Source organism: Gadus morhua, chromosome 1, assembly GCF_902167405.1.
Source record: "Gadus morhua chromosome 1, gadMor3.0, whole genome shotgun sequence".
Taxonomy (NCBI): domain Eukaryota; kingdom Metazoa; phylum Chordata; class Actinopteri; order Gadiformes; family Gadidae; genus Gadus; species Gadus morhua.
The window spans coordinates 17,365,159-17,390,158 of NC_044048.1; the positions used below are offsets into that span (position 1 = coordinate 17,365,159).

Consider the following 25,000-nt stretch of genomic DNA (forward strand, 5'->3'; position numbering starts at 1 on the left):
CTCTCTTACTTTTTGCAAACGCGGGGTGGTAAATCTGTACAGATCCGGGAGACCCAAACCTTTCATGGGAATTGCAAAATATCCTCAGACTATGCTCAGCCATTTTAGTTATGACCTTAATGTAATGAATAACCGTTGTGTGCAGAGTCCAGCTGTAATTCAAATGACGAAGCTACAACAACAAGCCAAACCTTACAGCCGTCCATTTCTATTTACGGGCCAATGGTATCCTCCTAAAGCCATGACATAAATCTGATGTAGAACTTGGAGATTACCCGATTCCAAAACAACTCTCTTCCTCCCAAAAAAACGTCTGCTCACCGCATAAAGGTGCACGTGAAAAGAGAAGAGAGCAACAGCTATACCGAAATAGAGGGAACAGATACTTGTGTTTGTTTTGTGTGCTAAACATCTTGATCGTGGCAGTGAAGGGCCTATTTATTGAACTCTGGTGGAGCTGCAGTCTATACGTCAGGAATAAAAATGTGTCCATTCATAACCATGTTTTACTGCTGAACAATAAACTACAAGAGAAATTATGTCCCATCTCGGTTGTTTACATGTGTGTTATCGGCTCATGAATGAATCATGACCTTTTGTCCTTCTCTTCTCTTCTCTGTATACAGGCAGCTGCTCGGCTGCCTGTATACAGATGTTTTAATTATTGGAAAGTCGGCCATGCAACACCAATTCTTGCAATTTTTATTCTTTGAAAGACATGCACTTGTTTCTTAGGAATGTAGACACAAGCACACACACAATCTCACAAACTCACACATACACACTCAAAACCTCTTATTTCACGTCTCACACCAGCCTCTCCTCCCAAGTATCCTCTTTATTACAGTCATATACATCCAGAAATCTGAATCTGAAAGTGAATATAGCTAATTCCTGGAATGTAGATTAAGCATTGTGGTAGTTATATTGGGTAGATGTGTATAAAGTTATGGTTAAGTCTCATGTTGTAACGCAGATTTATGTGGTCTTTAAAGGCCTCAAGCCCTTTCCATTTAATGTACGATTATATTGACAACTTTTCAATGGCATATTGCTGCCCTCTTCTGGCGAAAGTGTGGACTGTCGTCCGTTGATTGGGCAGCACAGCGCTATCACACATGTTGCGTCGTGGATTATTAGGATGTAACGAATATGAAACTAAAAACATAGGGAAGAGCAATAGTATCTCGTCTCTTTTTTTAAAAAAAGAGCAGAAGATTGTGAAAAGTACTTGAACCATCTACGCAATTTCCCCCACCAACACAACTTTCCCTATTCCTGGAACTTATTCAACTAGCTTTCAAGAGATTTAATGGTTGTATCTGTCAAATGTTAAACACAGGGACGTTCAGTGCAATTGCAATTACCTTATGATTATATAATTAGAATATCATTAGAACTTACTGATATCATTCATAATATTTATATCATTCTAATGATATCATACATATATATATATAAGTTGGTTGGTTATGACGGCAGTTGGTCCCTAATATTGAGAGCAATTTTTTTACAGTTTGACAAAATGGTTGACAACTTAAGAATAAGCCATACCTCCCTAGTACAACTGTTTTTCCTTATCACATTATAGCCACACACACATGCACACACAAACACACACGCGCACCCACACGCACGCACGCACACACACACACACACACACACACACACACACACACACACACACACACACACACACACACACACACACACACACACACACACACACACACACACACACACACACACACACACACGTGTAGCCTGGAAACCGAAAGCTTAAAACTGTAGGTTTCATTTTCGAATTAGCCTTCTTAAATTCTGACTTTAGACAAGCGTTGCATTGGTCTGCTTTGTTGGGTCTCTGTGGTTAACATATAGAAAACCATGCGTGGACATTATCATTTATTTAGATAATTGCAATAATTACCTGGTTAATAATGCGCTGATGTTATGGACCTTGCATGAGGCGGCCTATTTGAACGAAGGCTCGTTAAGTACGCTTCTAGGTGTTATTGTGAATGAGCTTTACCAAGTCAGAGAACAGGCTACTATGATGTATTTAAAAGATGGAAGGCGATGTTAAAATGCACCTTAAAGAATGGCTCATAGCCCAAGTCGACAGTGAAAGGTTCGACGGGTTGCGGTGGGAGAACGAAGAGAAGACCATGTTCAGGATCCCCTGGAAACATGCAGCTAAGAAGGACTACAGGCAGCAGGACGACGCGGCTCTCTTTAAGGTACTGCTGGGCTACTGAACACTGAGGCTAGATTTGGATATTTAACGAAAGTAAAATATTTTACAATTTAAAATACTTACAAATTGAATTGAAATCCTTCCTCGACAGTAACTCAAGTAAAGAAAATCAAAGTTAACAAAACCTTGCTAACATAAACAACAATATGAGGAAACGTCTGATATAGAAGTCGTTTCCTCATGTTTGTTTGTGAATATCTGAGGGGCTCTCATACTTTTTTCCAGTTTTTCAAAATTTGGTTTCAGTTGTAATCCAAAAAAGTTATTATCACATCTATTGCCAAACTAAAATGAAAATAGTAAAAAAGAAAAATGAGTGCGCACAATTACTGCAAAGACACAAATACTTGACAAACAAACATGGGGTCCACTAATTTGGGTAACCTCATCCCAAACCTGCTTCAGGCTTGGGCTGTGTACAAAGGGAAATACAAGGTGGGCAGCGACAAGGACAACCCCACCATGTGGAAGACGCGCCTGCGCTGTGCACTTAACAAGAGCACAGACTTCCAGGAGGTCCCCCACCTGAACCAGCTGGACATCTCGGAGCCCTACAAGGTCTACCGCATCGAGTCTGACCAGAGAGCAGGTAGGCACCACTTCAGATGGACCTAACATCAGGTCCAACGCAGTAACGATTGGTCAGTAGGTTGGTCGTCCTTCTCTCTACCTTAAACCTTCTCTTCCTCAGAGTCTGATCAGACGTACAGTCGAGTGGTCGTGGTTCAGACTGGATACGCCAGTCTCCCACAGTCTCAGGTACATAATTACAGCACAGCAGCATAATGAAACTATTTTATAGTCATTATTTGATTTTAATGCACTGTTATTGTTGTTGTTATGTAAGCTTGCTGACCAATGGGAAAGATTTGAAGAAAGGCAAGAAGAAAGTCATGGTAGGGTACATTTTTTAAGCATATGTCACTGTTACTTTGTTGTTAATTTTTTTTTGTTACACACAAGAAAACTATGATACTGTATTATTATTGCAAGAATTTGCTTTACTCTGATCCATACTCTTCAAATAGACAGACAGATAGAGAGACATTTAGCAAACACACTCAAAAAGTGATGAACAAAAAGGAAGGTGAGGGAGGAATGAAATAATCACTTCCTGCAGAAATCGGCGTGAAAATTCTTTATATGGGTTTTTTGTGCGTCAATAAATGCAAATTCCTGTGTATTAATTTTGGAACCGGTGGAATTCAGCCGGTTTACGCAGCATCGAGATCCATTTCCTCTACTTATGTTACATAGTTGTATGAGTGGTACTTAAAAAAATTAATCAAATTAAGAGACAAATACACAAATGTTCTTGCATGAGGCCTTGTGTATTATACACAGAGGCCGAACCACAAAGCACAAACATAAAGGGGAGGCCGGCTGATGACTTTATAGTTACAAAGACTAAAAAAGGTACAAACTCTAAAAGGTACAAACACCCACAAACTTTTTGGTGTATATTGTGACCCCTCCCCTCTCTCAGGTGAACCAGCAAAATAATGTCGCAACAGACAATTAATGGTACAAACCTAAAAAAAACCTTAAACCTGAACACATGCAAATAAATAATTAATACCAAAATTTGAGCATATTCAACAGACAGATGTTTCATGACTCTGTTGCGTTATTTATCGAATAAATAGATGAATGAGCATGCTTTATGAAATCAGTAGTCGCTGAGGCATAACTCATGTCAAATTGGTCTTCACCGTTGAATGCTTACTACTGTGAGGTAAAGGGGGTGTCCCTCAGAAAACCCCCGGATGAATGTTTTTCATAAAAAAACACCATATTATGTATATGTTTGTGTACATAATGCCCCGTTTACACCATCCCGCTAATGGCCGCTAATGGCCGATGGACCACCGATGTGGAAGTCGGGGTGATTCGGGTGACATCGGGCTAAAAATGTATGATCGGGTCAATTTATCGGGGTAGCATTTACACATAGCCGATGTTATAACGATAACATAACGATTTATGCCAGGGAAGACACCCGAAGTGCGTTTGGCGTCATTTGACGTAATTTCGAATGACGCCAAACACGTCAAATGACGCGTTTGGCGTCATTTCGCGTCATTTCGGGAGAAGGCAAAGGGGAGACTGGTTTAGACTGATATTTATTTATATATTTATTTATATTACTATAGCGATTTTATAATAATAGAACGCCGGTTCTAAATGGGCGAAGTACCCTGTAATTATAAAAGTAGGACATCCATCCATCACCCCCTATTTATACCCAAGTGGCAGATTGAGGTTCTTCCTTAACACAATCTGGTCATTCACAATCGTTATTTGTCTAGGGTTCTCGAGGGTCTTTCGTGTGTTGAGGTTGCCGATATAAAGAAGATAAAACACGATAAAGCGCGGAAGATTAACGAATATAGCCGATGTGCCCAGGAAAATTCCCGAACGATTTGCGATGTCTTAGGTTATACTCCCGTTCTATTCCCGATTATAGCCGATTAGCCCATAGCAACACCTGGTAACCGATTCTACCCCGATAGACCCAAAATTAACAAACATGTTCGTTCTTTGCCGATGTTGCCCGATGTTGCCCGATCATTGAGCATTTCTTCCCGTTTCTTCCCGTTGTCTAACGATGTTCCCGGGAAGAGTAACGGTGTTTCCCGATGCAACCACGCTATTTGCCGATGTTATAACGATAGCTGCTGATTTAGCCATCGGGCACCATCGGGGCCCACTATCGGGTAGGTGTAAACAGGGCATAAGCGTTCTTTGTCTGCATATGTTTATGTACTACTGTGCTGCTTCAGGTGCTTTGTGGAGGGAGCACACGTACTGTGGTTCAGAGGATAGCCAGGCTCACAGTCACATCCCTCTGGACCCCAGCCTCCTCAGCCCCACTCTGGCCATATCAGGTGACACACGACACCCACAACAACCATGACACGTAACACAGGACGCGCTCCCTCTTTAGAGGGGTGTAATTATGCCACCAGGTGTGAGCCGCTACAAGCCGTTGGAAAAATCGGCCTTTCCCTGGGCCTTAGTGACATCACAAGTGGGAGTGTCTACCCTGATGTACAATGGATAGATTAGTCTACTACCCACCCAGTGAACTGTAGCATAAACTGCTTGTAATGGCTATTCAGACTCACACCTGGTGGCATGATATCACCCCTTAAGCTTACCCTCATGATCTGTGTGGGAGAAGTAACGACGGTCTTAGGTTTAAGGTTTACTGCTCATTACAAACTTGATGGAGTTCCACTAAAAGGGGTCCCGGGGCCAGTAGGTTTCTAACTCATCCAGTTTCTTAACCTTAACCCCTGAAAGCATTTCCCAAATATATTCTACGTCACTTCCTACCAGACTTCCGGATGGAGCTGACGCTGTTCTACCGCGGGGAGCCGGTGATGGAGCTGACCTCCAGCAGCCCAGAAGGGTGCTTCATCCTGCAGGGCTGCGTGCCGCTGGGGAACGAGAGGATCTACGGGCCCTGCAGCGCTCAGCAGCTCTCCCTGCCCTCCCCAGCCTCGCTGGGCCCCCTGGAGCCCGGCGTGGCCCGGGCCCTGGGTCAGCTCCTGTCCCATCTGGAGAGGGGAGTGCTGCTCTGGGTGGCCCCGGACGGGCTGTTCATCAAGAGGTTCTGCCAGGGCCGTGTGTACTGGAGCGGGCCCCTGGCCCCGCACACCGAGAAGCCCAATAAACTGGAGAGGGACAGGACCTGCAAGCTGCTGGACATGCCCGTATTTGTAAATGGTAACCCAGTTTCTCTTTTGCTATACGTTGAACTTTGAGTTTAGTTTTATTATGATGATATTTTATGATAAGACTTATTATTTTGAGTCATTTATTTAAATCATGGAAAGAAAATAATATGTATAGTATGAGTATTATATTTGCAAATATATTTTTTAAATATGATATTAATGTAACTCATCACAATAATAATACACATTAATCTAAATGTGTATGTCCTGTGTATGTCCACAGAGCTCCAGAACTATATGCAGAGGAAAGGCCCACAACCAAACTATGAGATTGATCTCTGCTTTGGCGAGGAGTATCCCGACGCTAAAGTTTCCAAAACGATGAAGCTGATAACAGTTCATGTAGGAAACAATCATACATTCACCATTTCACAATTGGAACGTAACTAACAAATTCTGGGATTTTTGAATGCAACTCTAGGTAAAACAGTAGAGTTGCTGTTTCATCTAATACCACTAGATGTCACCATCATCACACATTTCAACACCGTGCTCCCTCCTTGTGTCATGGGTGAAGGTGGTGCCCCTGTTTGCCATGGAACTGTTGCAGCGATTCCAGCTAGAGCGGGTCGAGGCAGAACCGGACGTTCACACTCCCAAAGAAGCCAAGGATGAGATGTAAGGGGCCAGTTATCCAACTAGATGTAAGCTTCACAACTACTCTCCAAGGAAATCCTTGATGTATTCCTAATAACCCAAGTATAACGTGACAGTTATACTTGGCAGTTGACAGTTCTGTGTAAAAGACAGAATCAAATAACTGAGGTCTGTTTGATATTAGATTTATGGTTGCTTGCTCTAATGTAAAGCAGTAGTGATTCTAATGTGTGTATAATTTATATTTAGAGACTTTCTACATGCCAGCGATACAATATTAACAACATTCTTTTCATGTTATATTTAATCTTCTGAGTAAAGTTATTTTGAGTTAAGTGTGCTTAATGTTCTTAGTCTACTTATGAATTGTAATAATTTATGCAGTTCAATGCACTGGAACAATAATCAAGTATGAAAAATAAAATCACACCACCAAAATTAAATCTATAAAGCTATTTTTTATTTAATTCTAGCGAACATCATATAACAGATTCACCATTTAAAAAATATACATTTTATAGCTATAACATTTACAAAGAAAAAATCAACAGGTAAGGTGTTGTTCTTTTTAAGAATAAAAAAAAACAAACTAAAGTGAGAAAGTGTGCTAATTCAGAGTAGATACCCGTATCTGAGTTTAAAATACTTTCATCGTTTTCCCTGCCTTCGAACAAACAGTACATAAAACAAGCCGAGAGAGGAACAGAAGCGTACAGTACACAGGGGTCAAGAGTGTTCACAAAGCATCCTTTCCAACGTGTTAATAGCACCGGTACTCTTCAGCCAAGTGGTACTTTCTCAAACTTTCATCATTCGGATTTCCAAGGAAAAACACGGGGATGTGGGGTGGGGGGGAGGGGGGGAAGGGGAAGGGGTCTTGGTTGGGGGGGGGGCATCGAGGCAAGGCAGGCCCTCACTGTGCGGTGTGGCCCCTGGGAGATTGTCTTGTTATGCGACTCGTTTTCATTAGTGTTCTTCCCTAAGAGATCATGTTAAGAACATATTGGAGGGTAATGCCTTGGCGAACAGACGGCTTTGACGTGACCCGCTGTGGGGAGCGATACAAAAAGGCGAGTTTTTCTCGTTACATTCACCTTGCCTGCCCGGACCCACATACAGACATAGGCTCAGAAGCAAGAAAATTAAAACCAGAGAATGCACTGCGAAATTGACCGTTTAGCATATTTACTGTATTTAACATTTGAAATGTAATATATATATATATATATATATATATATATATATATATACTATGTATATTATATATATTTCTTTTTTTTCTTCATTTATATATCTGCACTTCTTCAATAGCATTTACAGTATTTAATAACACTGCCGGAAAATCGATACCCTGCAGAAAATACTGTCCGTAAGTAGGCATTTGGGACATCCATTACAAAACAGTGAACACAGACAAGTGCTTGATTGTCTTACTAAATGTCTCAGTGTGTCTCGGGGGAAGCCCACCCGCGGTACTCTACTGCTGCGCCCTACAGGTCTCTACCAAACTAAAGGGCAGGAAGGGAAGGGGAAGGGGTGGGAGAGAGAGAGGGGAAAGGAGAGAGAAGCTCACTTCCTAGGAATAGATACGACTGGACTGACTGAGTCTATACTTTGGGCAGCAGTGTCGACAACGATAAATTGCAAATGTTCAATTTCGTCTTTTTTTTCTTTTTCTTCCCTGCAACCCTGCCTTGAGTTCACTCCATTGTATGTCTTGTTGGGTGCAACAGAGACAAGGAGGGTGTGTGTGTGTGTGTGTGTGTGAGTGCGTGTGTTTGCTTGTGTGCATGTAGGCAAGCATCTTTATGTATGCATATGCAAGTCTCTACTGCCACTTCATTTGCTTAGAGCCTTGAGGTAAATCCAGGAGGCTTTCATCCCTTCCCATCAGTTTCATGGCGTCTGGGGCCGACCAGCGCCTCTTGCGTGGCTGTTGCTGCACCTGAGCGGCAGGCGGTGCAGCGGGAGCAGGAGGAGGGAGTGGCGGAACAGTGGGAGGCGGATGGTTCTGGTGGTGGTGGTGGTGTTGGTGGTGGAGGAGAGGCGGAGGAGGGGGCGGAGGGGGCATCTGCTCCCTTGGGGAACTGCTGGACTCTCCTCCGGCGCTGGAAGAGGGGTGGCTGCGGTGGGCCCTGGAGCTGGAGCGTGAGGTGGCGTGTGTCCGGTGGGCGGGCGGGGCGGGCGTGGGGGTCAGGGCCAGGCACACGTCCCCCTCGGCCAGCTGCCGGCATGGCAGGCCGTACAGCTGCGCGGTGCGCGGCGGACAGCACGACGACCAACCCCGGTCGCGCACAAAGAAGGGATACTCCTCCAAGACTTTCAGTAACTCCTGAAACAGACAGCACACGCACGGTGCGCTTTAACAACAAGGCCACAATTTTCATGATAACGTTGGTGTCATACTTACAAGACCAACGTCCGTGTGTTATCTGGTGTATGTTTCCATTTGCTATTTTGGGCCACGCCGATAACAACAATAAGCACCAGTCAAATTGAGAAGTCACAAGCCTTTGCAATACTGACCTGAGTGTTGCGGTCGTTGAGGTTAACCTGTAGGTGATTGAAGCCATGTGCGTTGCCAGGGGCGATGAGTAGCACGGTGCAGGTGCTGAGGTGAAACTCTGGGGAGGTGTCGGCGCTCCTCAGGAAGTCCTCCGTGCGAAGCTCCTCCACGCGCTTCAGCCGCCCGCTGGCCAGCTCAATAAGGGAACCCTTAGTGAAGTGAGGTAGGAAGGCAGGGGGGGATGGCTGAGTGGCAGGGGTCGAGGCCTGATGACCCTCCCTCGCTCTGTTTCTGTCCCGCTCTCGGATCCTGTCCCGAGTCCGCCGCCTCTCGTGCTCTCCGTCCCGCTCCGCGTCTTTCCCCTCTCGTTCTCGTTCTTTGTCGTGGCCCCTCGCCCGCTCGGCCTCGTTCTCCCTGAGCCTCTCGCTCTCGGCTGCGTTGTGCTCCCTCTGTCTGAGGGCGGACAGGGACTCTCGCTCTCTGTCTCTCCCGTGGTCGGGCTCCTGCTCTTTCTGTGACCTGTCGTGATTGCTGGGCAGGCGGTGGGAGAAGAGAGGGGAGCTGCCCATGCTGTGTTGCCTGAGGCCGGGCTCCTTGAGCGGGGTGTACAGCGGTGTCTCTGAGGGGGTGTAGAAGGGAAAGGCCTGGGCCTGAGGCTGGAGGCCGCTCTGCTGCACAGAGCCCAGAGAGTAGTAGATCTGGGCCTCTGCCGGGGGGACGCCCAGGGCCTCCAGCAGGCCTCCCCTCTCCGCCCTCGGGTCGGGCCCGAGGTGGTTGGGACTGGCGGAGAACAGCCCGGGGCTGGTCTTCAGCATCAGGTTGGAGTCCTGCAGCGAGGAATGTATCTCGGGGCTCTCCTGAGGCAGGGAGTTGGGGAAGAACACTCCCCCGGAGGGGGCGCGGCCCGACAGCTCCTCCTGCTGCCTCCTGCCGCCGTTGGCGTGAGGCCCGTGGGGACTGAGGTTTATCCTGGTCCTGTCATTCACATAGTCCCCTGAGAGGGTGGGCAGCCTGGAGGTAGAGGCGGTCCTGCTGCCCGGCCCGTCCAGCCCGTTGGGCCGCTTCACCAGGTACCGGTCCCGGGCGTCGGCCAGGCCGGCGTCGGGCGGGAACAGCGGAGGGTGGCTGAACAGCTGGGGGGGGGAGAACAGGGGCGAGCTGTAGTCCCGCTGGCCGCTGTTGAAGTAGGACCACATCTCCCGGGTGTCGCTTGGGTAGGGGGTCTTAAAGGACGGCGAGGAGGCGGCCGAGGTCTGGGGCGCCTGCAGCGACAGCGCGCCGTCGCCCCGGAGCCACCTGGAATGGTTGGACAGCGGGGAGGAGAGAGGGTCGTCCCGCCAGGAGGGCGAGCCGGACCCCCTCCTCTCCCCCACGTGCCCCGGGAACAGGGGTAAGGGGGACGGGTACGGGACGTGCCATGGCAGGGGCAGGGGGACGCTGGGCGCGGGGATGGGTAAGGGCGGGGGGGAGGTCAGGACGTGGCGGTTCTGTTTGATCAGCAGCCGGCCGCCGCCGTCGTTGGGGTCCCTGCCCCCCTCCCCTCGGGCCCCGCCGGGACGGCTCCGCACGGGAACGGGCGGCTTGAAGTCGTCGGCGGGGGGGGCGTGCTGCTCCGCCGATCCTTGCCGGGACTCCCTCTTCTTGGGAGGGAGGCACTCTTTGCCGCGGTCGGGGCTGGGATTCATGGATGGGCTCCAGCGATGGTGGGGGCCCCCGTGTGTGTAGGGTGACGGCTAGGTCACATGGGCCTCACGGGAGAAGGAGGGGCGCGGAGAGAGGGGAGGGCCGCCGCGCCGCATCCCGGTTCGGAGCGCTGCTTGATCCTCAGCGATGTGAAGGGCCTCTTACCTACGAGAGAAGCAGAGGAGAGGCACAGTGAGGGGCCGGGAGGCACAGTGAGGGGCCGGGAGGCACAGGGAGGGGCCGGGAGGCACAGGGAGGGGCCGGGAGGCACAGGGAGGGGCCGGGAGGCACAGCGGGAACCCGCGTGTCGTGGGCGGGCAGAGCGCGCCAGAGAGGACCAAGGGCGGGAAAGGCGGAGAGAACCGAGAGGAGGGAATGTGTGAAACGCGCAGAGGGAAAAATGGACAGTCTGTCAGGTTCTGGTGTCGTCTGTCGTGCGGACTGTCAGCTGCCAGTATGGTCAGACAAACACAAACACTGTTGAGTCAGACTGGGGAGAGGGTGACAAGGGATTGGGTGCTCCTAGCTCAAACAGTTTGAGCCTCAAAGTGTTGGAACTCTTGGGTTTATGATAGCTATATAGTTAATTAGTCATTATCTATGTGCACTGCGGTGGCTGTGAAACTACCCAGCGCACTTTTCTCATTCAAACACATTCAGCACAACTCCCACAAGTGTGCTAAAAATACACAGCATATTGAGCAGCCGCTGAAGTTCATAGGCAATGCAGTATGGATGTGAAAACACACACACACACACACACACACACACACACACACACACACACACGCACACGCACACGCACACGCACACACACACACACACACACACACACACACACACACACACACACACACACATACAAGCACACACATGCACCACGCACCATGGCCCAGCGGGAGATTCTTCATCTCTGAGTCTCGGAGGAAGATTGGAATATGTAGATGTGTGTTGTTTTTTTTCACCACTTTCATGAGCCACCCCCTCTCACACAGCCCTGGGGTATTCTTCATGTCCTATATGAGCGTACTACTAGCATCAGTGCAAACTCTCTCTCCCCTGCCTCTTTGCTATCTCTCCCTCCCCCCCTCCCCTTACTCGCTCCCATACACACATTAGCACAGCAACAGACGTACACAAATTATCCCACCGGCTGAATCCACGGCTTCATACTCCCTCAGCGATAGGCAAAGCTGGTCACCACCCACCTAAAATATGACAGAAATACTGCAGTAAGCGGCACCCGTTTGAGTCTGCTGCACCTGACATGCCTATGCATCTTTATTAATACTCGCTACAGTGGGACTTGTACCCTAGCAGGCGACTCTCTCATAAGATGATGTATTGGCCTATATTTCTGCCGGGATGTGTTTTGTTGTCGGGAGTGTATCGTTTAAGCCGTATCACTTATTCGCCATTCATCTTCATTATCTCCTTTTATTGTTTTTAGGAGGGGGGGTGTTTTAAGTCGGTGTCATGTGGAGCAGAGACACCAGTGTTTATTATTGTATAATGATGTATGAAATCCTCCTCCCCCCCACTGCCCCGATTCATAAGAATCCTAAATCTTGTTCCGCCCGGTTCCTTGTTCAGGGTGCATGTGTTGATGTACTCGTCTCCCCCACCGTGGCGCAGCGATCGCACTGATGCCTCAGTCTCATTGATTGCAAAGTGTGGGGGTGTTAAACTTAATTTCTATTCCCAAGGTTGTAAGTGAGCTGCTGCTTTGAAATGACGGCTGCCACCGTTTTTAGCAGCCTAGCTGTTCCCTCCGCCAGGCAGCCCGCGCACATATCCACACACACAAACGCGTGCAGTCTGTGTGTGCACAGACAGAACTTCTTCAACTCTTTACCGTCTAACTACCACGCTGTCACCATGGTAACTGTGTCCACACACTTAGTGGGTTCTGAAAAGGTTTGAAAAAGGTTGCTTGAGGATAATTTATGGTTGTTGTTGATTTACGTAGTACTTATAATGCTAAGTGACTGAGCTAATTTTCCAATGTTGTTTTTCTTAGATCACCACTTATGCACAATCTTGGAAACCAAACAATGATTTTTTTCCCCAGTTGACCTACATTCATTCACCGCAATACATGTTAAAGAGTTATGGAATCTCTTTTATCATAATAAAGGCATGTAAAGTATTTCCATCTGTGACATTTAATTTATTACATAAAGTCTAAATAAATGTAATTAGATTAAATACGCAATAAATATTATGGATGCATTACCTCTCTTACTGCCACATTTAACACCATTCTTCAAGCTTTTTTGTTGACAGTTAAAACCACTAGACCCGACGCAGATTTTTTCCCTGGTTTAGATTGCTTTATATGGAGTGTGGATATCTAATATCTTTACAACTTTACCTTGGGTTGAAGAGATCAACACACGATGGATCAATCAACGGGTCTTAAATTAAGTGTTAAGTGTGTGGCTTTATATACTTGTGTTGCAAACAAATACAGCAATCAATTGCATACCAAAATGGTGTAAGTTAAACATCCACCGAACATTTAGGTCTCTACAAAAATTGTTCAGATACTTTTTTTGTGGCACACGATTTATTAACTTTTTCTCTCATAAGATATAACACAATTACGTGTCCTAATTTATTTTAATACTTGTTTTCTCTTACAGGAAATGCCTGCATCCTAACCCTCGATATCCTTTTTTATTCAATTATTTTATTGCACATTACTAAACATCCAAAGATAATAAATAACGTCTGCCCTTTATTGTCATGAAGACAATTAATTAAATTGATTAATTCTCATTCAAACTTTTTTTAATTACTTTGCTACTTTGGACCATTGTTGATATGTAAAAGTGTGTGGGGGCGCGTTTGTGTGTGATAGTGTGTGATAGTGTGTGTGTGTGTGTGTGTGTGTGTGTGTGTGTGTGTGTGTGTGTGTGTGTGTGTGTGTGTGTGTGTGTGTGTGTGTGTGTGTGTGTGTGTGTGTGTGTGTGTGTGTGTGTGTGTGTGTGTTTAAATATGCCAACTCATTGACTCACTGCGACAGGTCGGCCTATCCTTATTAGTGATTCTATCTCATCATCATGTGAATAGAAGCTGTATTTCACCCACACTTAAGCTACAGTCTACGGACAAAAAGCGTCTTGTCGATACAAACAAACAACTCTAAGCGCACTGTTTATGTAAATGATTCAGATCTCTGCTACAGCGCACACACTCCATCTAAAGTTCAGTGTGCAATTGAAAGAGGCCGACAGTCTAAAGGGACTCTGACATTAAACAAAGTGCTGTTTTTCTTCTGGCTGGGCAACCTTCCACTGCCCTGCCTGCCATGCAGAGTGGAATCCCCTCCAAAGGAGAATCCTTGGAAGCTTACGACAAGAGGGAGAGAGAGAGAGAGAGAATGTGTGTGTGTGTGTGTGTGTGTGTGTGTGTGTGTGTGTGTGTGTGTGTGTGTGTGTGTGTGTGTGTGTGTGTGTGTGCGTGTGCGTGTGTGTGTGTGTGTGTGTGTGTGTGTGTGTGTAAAATATACCAATTTCATCTCGTAATATGTAGTCGTAATACTATATTACCTATAGGTTACAATAAGCAACTCATTTTGTGATGTTAAGCCTAACCACCACGGTTTTCACTAAGCCTATGACTAATAACATCTGATAATGCGCTCCAGTTTTCGATAGAAGTGGTGCGGAGAGACACAGAAATAGTATACAGCAACGTTTTTTTTGTGTTTCCCACATAAATAAACACAAAGGGTTTTCACATGATTTCGAGGAGCAACCACCAGGTGTGGTTGAACAGTCTACTAAATAACAAGTTGTCCAGGGTTTTATCGTCACAGTATTTGTTTTTTATAATTATTAATTACATGCTTGTGTGTGTTTCTCTACTATTTTGTTGATGAGTTGGGCTCCAGGCAATTCACTTTTTTTTTGTAGGTCTTAATATATTCTTGGCTCCTGAGAATATGTTCTCTCTCCCACCTCTCACAAGGAGAGGTGGGAGAGAGAGGTCAGAAGCAGTACATAATTCATTTTCTTGTTTTGTTGCTTTTTTTCTGTTTGTTATGCATACATAGTAGAGCATAATTTCTGCGAGTTGCTTATGGTTATCGGGTTTAATTAGCAAACTTATTGTTTAAACATGCTCAATTATGTATCTCAATTTGAACATCAATATTCAAACTTTAATTTAGCTGCGTTCATCAGTGGTTGAGACATCCTTTGTAATCAATTTCTACCATCAATAATTTAATCAAAAACGTGCGTATAAATACCACGAATCTGCTTTGATTACCACACTTCAAAACAACCAGCAATATTCTATGCATATCCAAACATACATTTATCAACATTTATACAAATATGGATGCTACTACAAAAAAGATCATTCAAGCAATAAAACCAATTGACCTCGGTTTAAGGTAAACAACAAAAGAAGCAAAACTATTATGATACCGTTCAGAATTAATTATTTTTACAGAGAAATCTAGAAACATCTGACTCTGCACTAAGTCACTGACAAAAATCACTATGTGCCTCGCAGCCTCCTCCGCTCTTGTCTCCAGACAAATCTTTAAGTGCTCGCCATCTGCTCCCAGTCAAAACACGTCTAAAGACAAAGTCTGCCTCGACCCTCACAGCGATCAAACCCAACCACCACTTTATCAACCGTCCATCAGCTTAAGCAGCGACGAAGGAAAGTGATGTAGCAATTCATCAGCTGTCAGTGTTGTCTCCCCGGTTTTTAAAGCCTTCTAGAGCATGTGGACTCAAGGACGGCTTGACGGGTGGACGTAGTTGCTTGGGGTCTGAATGGGACCCCCCCCCCCCTCCCCGAGACTGACCTTAGTCCCAGCATCTCGGCCGTTCATACTCCAGAGCTGCTGCTGCTGCTGCCACAGGTTCCGGCCCGCGGGGCTGTGAGCCCAGGTACCGCACGAGGGCCGCTGCGTCCAGCCTGGGGCACCTGGTACGACACGCTGGAGGTAACGGCAGCCTCCAGCCCAAAGAGTGCCTCTGATCCGCCCGGGTGTGAACAACACGAGCAGGGCGATGTGGAGTAGTGAGAACGCGCGCCGGCACTGTGTTTGTTGTGTGTGTGTGTGTGTGTGTGTGTGTGTGTGTGTTTAAAGTTTGGCTGCCAAAGTGCATGTGTGGAAGCACCTGCTTCAGACTCTGTCTCTCTTTGTTTCTCACTCCCTCTCTCTCTCTCTCTCTCTCTCTCTCTCTCTCTCTCTCTCTCTCTCTCTCTCTCTCTCTCTCTCTCTCTCTCTCTCTCTCTCTCTCTCTCTCTCTCTCTCTCACTCTCTATCTCTCTCTATCTCTCTCTCACGCACTCTGTTTGTGTGTGTGCGTATGTGTTTGTGTGTGTGTGTAAAGGACTGAGGAAATGAGTAATATCGAGCAGTGAGAAACATATCTGGTATGCAGAGCCACACAGGCAGACCAGTTGCTCTTACCGCCCACTCGACTTACTCACTGAGGGATACACACACACACACACACACACACACACACACACATGCATATATGTTGAGAGTCTAACAGTGTGCAGAAGACATGAAGGTTGATAAGAGTGGGGAGGACGGGGGGGGAGGGAGACAGTTGCTGAGAGGACACGGGGAGGAGGCTCATCCCACACACACACTCTCACACGCAGGCTCCGCCGATGCCTCTGACTCAAAACCTAAGTATACACGCAAAGAGAGACAGAAACACAGCATATAAATATACTCCTTTTCGCTCCCGAGCCGCGCACACACACACACACACACACACACACACACACACACACACACACACACACACACACACACACACACACACACACACACACACACACACACACACACACACACACACACACACACACACACACACACACACACACACTTCATTATTTATAAATTACTATGTGACAAGGAGGCCCACTGTTAAATCACAGTTCTGGGTTTGAATGAATAGAGTTGATTTGTAGTGCATTCTGGGAAATACTTGGTGGAGGAACATGCATACTTTACTGTACATGTAGTGTGAATACAGTAATACAGGCAAGGGTAGGACAGAACCTGCTAGTCCATTCAAATTTATGTTACATTTCCTCTGTGTCTTGGGTAGTTTAACTCAATAAACACGAACAGTATAGTGTGGTTGGCGTTGTCTACTGCTAAATGCCTCTGATGAATACAGCTGTGGCCCTTGTCGATAAGAACCATACAAACATTTCCATACATTTTTGAAGAGCTTCAAATTACCAATAAAATGCTGATTATAGTTTATACAAGTTCTTATTTGGGTTACACGTTTGTTTGATTGCTCTTTATCTACTTTTTGGATTGAATATACACCAATATTTGGACAAAAGGCTACATAATGTATTTACACCAAAGCAGACAGCAGGGGAATTTAGCCTGGAGTGTTAAACAAAACACTTTTTCAACCAATTAAAATGTTTTGATACTGTGTGAGTTAAAATCACGAGTCCGAATGTAATATTTCAGTTTGTAACATAGCCTGCATCCCGAGTCTAGAAGTCATTGATTGGCAAATACCATTCAAACATTCAGAGGAAACATATCTTTATGGTTCCTGATCCTGAGAGATATGGTTTTGTTAAGACTTTCACAATTTTTATAAATAAGAGGAAATTATGCTGGAAATAGTGGTCGAATATTGTAATTAGTGGTTGGTAATACAACAGTACCTTCACAAAAAAACAGGGTTACTGGTACGTACGTGTTCATTCGATATTGTGGTTCAGGGATCACCATGTTCATTATTAGAAGATCATTAAAACAGAAAATGATGTGGCCACATTCTATCAATCTTTATTTATTGTCGGACACAAGCTGAGCAGTTGTTTTCTGTTTTCCTTTCAACAATTAAATATATTTGCAATCTTAAAATGAAATAATTATTCAAAAAATTAATTTAGACTTATAACTCAAATTCTAAATAGACTCTACAAAAACCGTAGCAGGGGTGGTTTTATCGAAACACGAAGCAAATTCAATTATGCAAAAAGAAATAATGCAAATGTCTATCAAGACAAAAAACAAAATGTCTATTTACGCCAATTATATTCAGAGACCACATGCAAGACAGCACGCTGCGTTGGTTGTATTAACTTTCAAATTCTTTAGTCTACTTTCATATCATACATTACACTACCACCCACAACTTTCTGTTCTGTCATTTAAGGCCACATAACCTCTAACAGTGGGTGCAGATCCAACTATGAAATTACTTTTAAAAGACTGTGGGTGGCAATAAGTTGACTGTGATATAATAGATCATAGATCTCAGATATCTGCGATGCTGTTTTGCAAAAAGCATGAGAAGTGAGTTGTCGGTTTTTTTCTTCAACCTAATCTCACCAACTAGAGGTTACCTCAAGTATGGGTTTTTTATTGATAATGTGTTTAATTAAGTTAGACTTTGCAGTCGGCAGCTTGTTTTGTTATTATTCATGTAATTATGTATACTTGTTTTCACTCCACCACGTCCGTTGCCAGATATGAGGTCTGCCAGGTCCTGCCTCTATCATATTTTTAAGGTAAAAAAATAATAATTGGAAACTAAATACGACTATAATAAATGCTTGGTGGAGAAGTCCTCTGAGAGGAGTGCAACCCTGATTTAGAGCAGACCTGTAGCTTTGTGTCCACCGTGTGTGTGTCATCTGGGGGTGCGGGCAGGGGGGGCCGAGGACAGCCCCCCGGACACGCTCTCACTATCATCAGCGTACGTTCAATTAAAGTTATGGACCCACTAAGTGAGAAAGATATGCTGTCGCAGGAAGCACGGTAATCACGGTTGCCACACGGTTATAATATAATATAGTTGAACCCATGTGGAAGGTTAAATTTAAATGATTTAGAACGGCAACTTTCTTATTAAATGCATTACTATTTTCTTTCTTAAAAAAAGCTTGGTACGAACGAAAAAAAGTAACCCTCTCAAATGAACATAACCGCGTTGGATCCAACGCATAAATATGCAATTTGACACTTATTGATCCTTAGCACTTGAGCACATGTCATGTGTTCATTTAGATACAATTGTGACAGTGAGCCACAAGGGTAGTTGAGTGACACATTGTGTTTGGTGCCGAAAAGTGAATCCATCACAAACTGGAAACATACAATAACTGTCTTGTACAATGTTGAATTAATTTGAGCAGACACAATGCATACACAACATGTACGCCGCATACTTCTTTGTGAGTCACCAGTGAGAAAGTTGCTCTCTCTCTCTCTCTCTCCCGCCCTCTTGCTTTGTGCTACTTAAGCTGTCAATGAGAGTGGCGAGCCATGCAGCAGAAAGGTCAAATGAGTCAAACAACGTTCAATAGCTCGGAGCGGCGGCAATCTAGTCGGTGACATCAAGGGTGGAGGGAAGAAAAACAAATCTCACATACGGAGATCGTCTGAGATGAAGTGACCAATATCGTCATAGCATCCTGAGCACCCACTCCCCCACCCACCCGCCTTCTCCCAACATCTGCCCTCATGGCACCCTGCTTGATTGGAACCAGAACCATTTCTCTTTTTCTTTCCCATGCGTAGCCAAGTATTCGGTATCGGCTCACGTTTCAACCCCGAGCGGGGGCATCTATGGTGGACATCTGATGCAGCAGAAATGTGTTGAAATCCGACCAAAGAGGAGAGGGGACAGAGGAGAGGACGGGGAGGGGAGGGCGCCCAGGACGGAGGCACGGGGGGGGACGGTGCCCTGCACCGGACGAGGAGGCCAGACACACCGAACCTCGGAACGAACAGAGGGGGAGAGAGAGAGAGAGAGAGAGAGAGGAGGGGGAGGGAGGGAGGGGGAGGAGGAGGAGGAGGAGGAGGAGGAGGAGGAGGAGGAGGAGGAGGAGTACTACTTGACCCGTGCGGTGGCCTAATCAACAGTGAGCCAGTCTAAGCTGATAATGGGGCAGGGTGATACGGGCAATAGCTTATTGGGCGAGAGGCCAGCTCAGTCTCTAGGGCCCTGACCCATTCTTAGAGAGGATGAGGCAGCAACCCGTTTCACTGCAGGATCAGGCGCAGCGAGGATGGTCTTTGGCCCACAAGTTACTATTAACGCACAAACACACACACACACACACACACACACACACACACACACACACACACACACACACACACACACACACACACACACACACACACACACACACACACACACACACACAAATGGTACGATTGAACGTAAGAGCTCTAGAGGAGACGCACACTCACGTGGACCCACACTCACACAAACACACATACACACACGTCCACACATTTCCGAGGACAGACGTGGAAGCACAAAGTCAGGCCAGAGTTCAGTGCTGACGTGGGCACAATCATCAAAGACTCGGCGTCATTGAGTGTGTTGGCCGTGCCCTGGGGGTTACACACATTGTGTGGCTCATTCAACGAGGTGAGGAAATAAAAGTGACTTAGCAGAATGCAATAGGTTACAATTAGTATGGATGGGAATGGATTTCATGTTTCAAGTCGGGAGCTTAGCATAATGGCGCTGAACTACGGGAGGTGTACGCAGACGTGGAAGTGGATGGCTGTAATGTATGCAGGGTTAATCTCTGAGGATCCTCAATGGTATGGCCTAAGGCAAGCTTAGTTTAGTTCTGAGAGGAAATCCCCCTCTGTAGTGGTACAGCCCGTTCACCCCTGGGGTATAAATAGGGCAGCTACGACTCCTTAAGCTGGCTTTTACGCAGTATCAGTTAAAAATATGACTTCACTAATTACATCCAGGTCAACCGCGCGCAAGAACCAAGACACACTGCATCTTCTGCCTCTGGTATTATCAGCAGTCAATATGGGGAGAGTAGTGCAGTGCACATGGGCACGCACAAACACACACACACACACACACACACACACAGACACACACACACACACACACACACACACACACACACACACACACACACACACACACACACACACACACACACACACACACACACACACACACACACACACACACACAGATACAATTGCATACACTGGCTTTCACATCCACATTAACACACACAATCCGTTTTTCACAGATTATTTTCCAACCTTGAACCGGACATTATTAAACAAGACATTGGGTATTTAACAATGTTTATGAAAAATTATTAAAAAAAAATTTCCTTAGCATATGAATGCATATGATTGACAGAAAGCTTTGTCTTTGGAGTGTTTGCATAAAAAGTCATGGACAAAATGAAAAAAACACCCATAGAATCAAATCCCAATGGCAGCAATGGCACGAAGGATTGCATATTCTCAATATTATTTGAGTCCCATCTTGTGCTGTTTTTCACGCCTTGCATTATTACCTACTGCTAATGCTCAGTGAGAGCAGTCCATTGTCAGTAGTTTGTGATCAGTGGCTGTCAGACCCAATTAGTCAAACCCAGAGCCTTGGTGTGAGTAGCAATCCTACGCAACCAGATCACGAGCTGACGACTAACGAGATATAGATGGGGCCGACGCAACGCACTGAGAGAGGACAACACTGTGAATGAATAAACAGCAACACTGCAGGACAAATAGATAAAGAGCATTGATCCAACAAAGAAAGACATCACATAGTACCATTCAGGCCCGTCTCTTGCTGTTTACTTTTCAATTACGTTTTTTCTTATTATGTATTGTTTACAAATTTTACTTTCCTCATTCATTTCGGAGTCTGCCTGCTTGCAGAATGCCAATTCAAACACGTGTTCAGAGGGAGAGCGATAAATGCTTTCCGGGGTCATAGACTCTGTGTTACAGTCCCATTCAGTTCAGTGAAGGTGTCTAGACTGTCTTTGTAGGTACTGTCAAGAGAACCTTTGTGCTGCACTTCAAGGCAACACAGTCTGAGTTCTCTCACATCCCCGCCCGGCCCGATCCAATAAATGACCTCACCTCATTCGCACAATTCTTATCATCGGGCTCCACGCATAAAAGGCACCGCTGAATACCACGCTGGAAATATTATTTCCCATTGCCAAACTACATTTGTGTGGGTATTATGGAGTTTGTTTTTTTACTGTGAGGGAAAAAAAAGGGAGAGCCCCAAATTCCACTTCACCTCTGACCTCGGATCTCTCTGATGCAAGTTTAATCAAACCTAAAAGGGGAACCACCTGCGGCTTCTGTTCTCACAGGGATCAAACCAAAGTGCAGTTTGATTAAAAAAGCATCAAAAGGAAAACGCTAAATAACACGTCACCGTACAGGCTCAGCACAGGAAGGTTACACATGCAGTCGTGCTCCGTTTGAGAGTGGCCCTGGCTCCGCAGGACGCTTCCCATGTGATCCTCTCTCCGTCAGTACACTGACAACAACAGCGGCTTCGCCATGTTATCCGGGCACCGGCGTCTCACCGAGTGATCGGCTCGCTGGCCTGCCCGCCCGCCGACGCCGGCGAGAGTACGGCCGTGATTGAGTGCTGCAGCGTGGGCGTAAGTGGTGGGAAGCTGGAGTTGAGAGGTGGCTGAACCCCCGTCGCGGACACGGTAGATGAGGTGGTGGTGAGGAGGAGGAGGAGGAGGAGGTCGAGGTGAAGGAGGCTACATCCATATATTGGAAGGGGGGGGCGGGGGGGTCAAAGTCCAGGCTAAGGCACTAGGCATCGGTACAGAGTGAAAGAGGACACACACACACAAACAAACAGACACACACACACACACAAACACACACACACAAACACACTTTGTGAACTGACGGTTCCGGATGTCGACTGCATGTGTTTGTGCACTGGTGGACGCTAGACGCTCCCGAGCGCATAGGTTAGGACCCTCGGGGGGGTGAGGGTGAGGCAGTGCAAGAGACACCTCTATATGCGCTATCCAAACACACGGCCGTCCGTAGTGCCTTGGAAAGCAAGGAATCCAATGCAAAACCATTCAAAGGACAATCATGAAAGGGTGCGTGCTGCAAGATCGACTGTACAATCCCATGCAGCTCCGCTTGTGAGCCAGCCCAGCCTTGGATTCACATCGCTCGTTTAAAGTTCAAGCCACAGCAGCCGACGGACAGCACTTCTCCTTAGGCCAGTGTCCCTTAGGTGTTAGTGTTATGTAACTGTGGCTGATTAAGGAATGTTATGTATCTGTTGCAGATGTGCACAAGATGAGTGCGGAGCGTCGACTATTGAATGTTAATTACACATTCTAGATGTATAATGTGTGTGATCACATCCTCGCCCTCTTTCTCTCCCTCCCTCCTTTCAGTCTCACTCCTCTTGAAAGGTGTCGGGGAGCAGGGGGAGAGCACTGCAATGTAAAGCTGTCAACACAAAGGGAGGGGTGTGTGTGTGTGTGTGTGTGTGTGTGTGTGTGTGTGTGTGTGTGTGTGTGTGTGTGTGTGTGTGTGTGTGTGTGTGTGTGTGTGTGTGTGTGTGTGTGTGTGTGTGTGTGTGTTGCGCTCCATTAGGGTGGCTATCAGTGAGCACATGCTTTTGCATTTGCACATGACTCCAGGGCTGTATGTATCCATACACAGTATGTCTACAGTACAGTATATAGAATGTACTGTATGTTTTTTGTGTGACCGTCAGTGTGTGTAGTTGTGTGTGTTTGTGCGTGTGTGAGTGCTTGCAAACGTCTCTGCCTGTCCGCGCGCATGTGAACGCAGGCCTGTGTGTGAAGCTGTTGGAGGAGAGGAACAGCAGGGTGTGAAAGAGGACTGTGATAATGACAGGCCATGCATTATGTAACATTCACATTGCATAAGGCGCATTTGACATCCACATGCATGCACCCTTATACCATGTTCCACATTTTGCCCCCTTAATGTATTCAAGTTCCTCTGAACAGACAACATAAGGCGATTTTGTCCGTACATGTATGGACAGCGTGGACAAAGTCACACCACGCTTCCAAACAAGGGGTTTCTAGGTGGGTGTCAGTCGAGCTTCTGAAGGATGGGTTTCCGCAGAGGGGGGGGGGATGCTCTTCAACGGGCGCACATGTAAACAGCTTTGATGGTACGGTGCGTCCGTACATGGAGGCCCGTCGTTTGTGAGAGCGTGTGTGCGGCGAACGAGCCTGCTCATTAGCGCTCAGGTTCTGTGTGCTGTGGGCACACTGAAACAGTTACGTTCATGCACAGCATCAGACACATCATGCATAAACACACACACACACACACACACAGATCTGTCAGAGTGTGGCTGGTGACCGGTTGCCGGTTTGCCGGTTGCAAACAATGCCGACAGATCGGGGCGTTGGAGTAGCGAACAAGTGCCCTGCTTGCATTGGTTCAACAGTCCATCGACGGAGGTTCCTGAAGTGCAAATAAAAATTCATATTTCTCTCGTGTTGTTCTTGACCCGACAGCGAGCAGCATTTCAACCCCGACTGACTCCTAGATAAAAAAAGATGAACCGCTCCGTGATGTAGACATATATTTATTCTGTGTGAGTTGAGGAAGAGCAATTGCCACCCCCTCATCCGCAGCAAACCCCCCTAATGCCGCCAGCTTATACACAGGCACACACACACACACACACACACACACACACACACACACACACACACACACACACACACACACACACACACACACACACACACACACACACACACACACACACACACACCCACACACATTCAAATTCATATCGATACAACACACTGATCCGGCAAATATCAGTCAATGTCATTCCGCCACTACTCACAAAGTTACTCACTCTGTCTCACCCACTACACTTTCTAAAGCCCACAAACAGGAAATGAGCTCCCTGTGTTCTATAGGCTGCATCATGTGGAGTTAAAGACATGAGGTAGCTCTGTGAGTGTGAGATAGAGGGAGAAAGAGAGAGAGAGAGAGAGAGAGAGAGAGAGAGAGAGAGAGAGAGAGAGAGAGAGAGAGAGAGAGAGAGAGAGAGAGGGAGAGAGAGAGAGATTCTCACAGCCCTCCTGCCTCCTGTGTGTGCCTGACTCCATGCATGAGTGTGTTCCTGTAAAAATAGACCTCTTAAAGGGCCAGCGGCACTCAACCGTCTCCCACAAGAGGCCTGTACTGCTTGACAGAGTGTGGGACTGTACCTTTATAAAAGAGGAAAAAAAGAAAGAGAGACTCTGAGATTGACAGCAAGAGAGCGAGAGTGAGCGGGTGAGTGAGAAAGAGAGAGAGAGAGAGAGAGTCAGTGAGAGAGAGGGGGTCTGGCTGAACATAGTTTATTCATTCATTCATTCTGTTCTGTAGGATTGTGATATATATATATATATATA

The 25,000-nt window shown here is 46.2% G+C and overlaps 3 protein-coding genes across 5 annotated transcripts in view; 2 read left to right on the forward strand and 1 right to left on the reverse strand.

Annotated features, from left to right (window-relative positions):
* bmp7b (bone morphogenetic protein 7b) overlaps positions 1 to 547 on the forward strand; it is a 22,702-nt gene extending 22,155 nt beyond the window's left edge. The window contains exon 7 of the mRNA XM_030357000.1: positions 1 to 547. This exon is cut by the window's left edge and continues 1,160 nt beyond it. The gene's annotated coding sequence lies outside the window, so the exon portion shown is untranslated.
* Positions 548 to 1,769: 1,222 nt separating this feature from the next.
* On the forward strand, positions 1,770 to 13,573 carry irf10 (interferon regulatory factor 10). Of its 2 annotated transcripts, XM_030357047.1 has the most exons (9): positions 1,770 to 2,240; positions 2,663 to 2,846; positions 2,949 to 3,016; positions 3,105 to 3,153; positions 5,041 to 5,145; positions 5,600 to 5,989; positions 6,224 to 6,342; positions 6,518 to 6,644; positions 13,432 to 13,573. In XM_030357047.1, the coding sequence occupies exons 1-8, from the start codon at positions 2,070 to 2,072 to the stop codon at positions 6,620 to 6,622; spliced, it is 1,191 nt and encodes a 396-aa protein (XP_030212907.1). In that variant the 5' UTR covers positions 1,770 to 2,069; the 3' UTR covers positions 6,623 to 6,644; positions 13,432 to 13,573. The 2 variants fall into 2 exon arrangements, with proteins under 2 accessions (XP_030212907.1, XP_030212898.1); XM_030357038.1 differs by lacking the exon at positions 13,432 to 13,573 and having other exon boundaries at positions 6,518 to 7,040.
* zmp:0000000926 (genetic suppressor element 1) overlaps positions 7,870 to 25,000 on the reverse strand; it is a 20,536-nt gene continuing 3,405 nt past the window's right edge. Inside the window, exons 1-3 of one of the 2 annotated variants that reach the window (XM_030356975.1) lie at positions 15,615 to 16,020; positions 9,124 to 10,951; positions 7,870 to 8,929 (exon numbers count right to left, since the gene is read on the reverse strand). In XM_030356975.1, coding sequence (XP_030212835.1) covers positions 8,426 to 8,929; positions 9,124 to 10,788 — 2,169 coding nt within the window. In that variant the 5' untranslated portion in view covers positions 10,789 to 10,951; positions 15,615 to 16,020 and the 3' untranslated portion in view covers positions 7,870 to 8,425. Of the gene's footprint in view, positions 8,930 to 9,123; positions 10,952 to 15,614; positions 16,021 to 25,000 lie in introns of those variants that run through there. The other variant, XM_030356974.1, reaches the window with a different exon arrangement.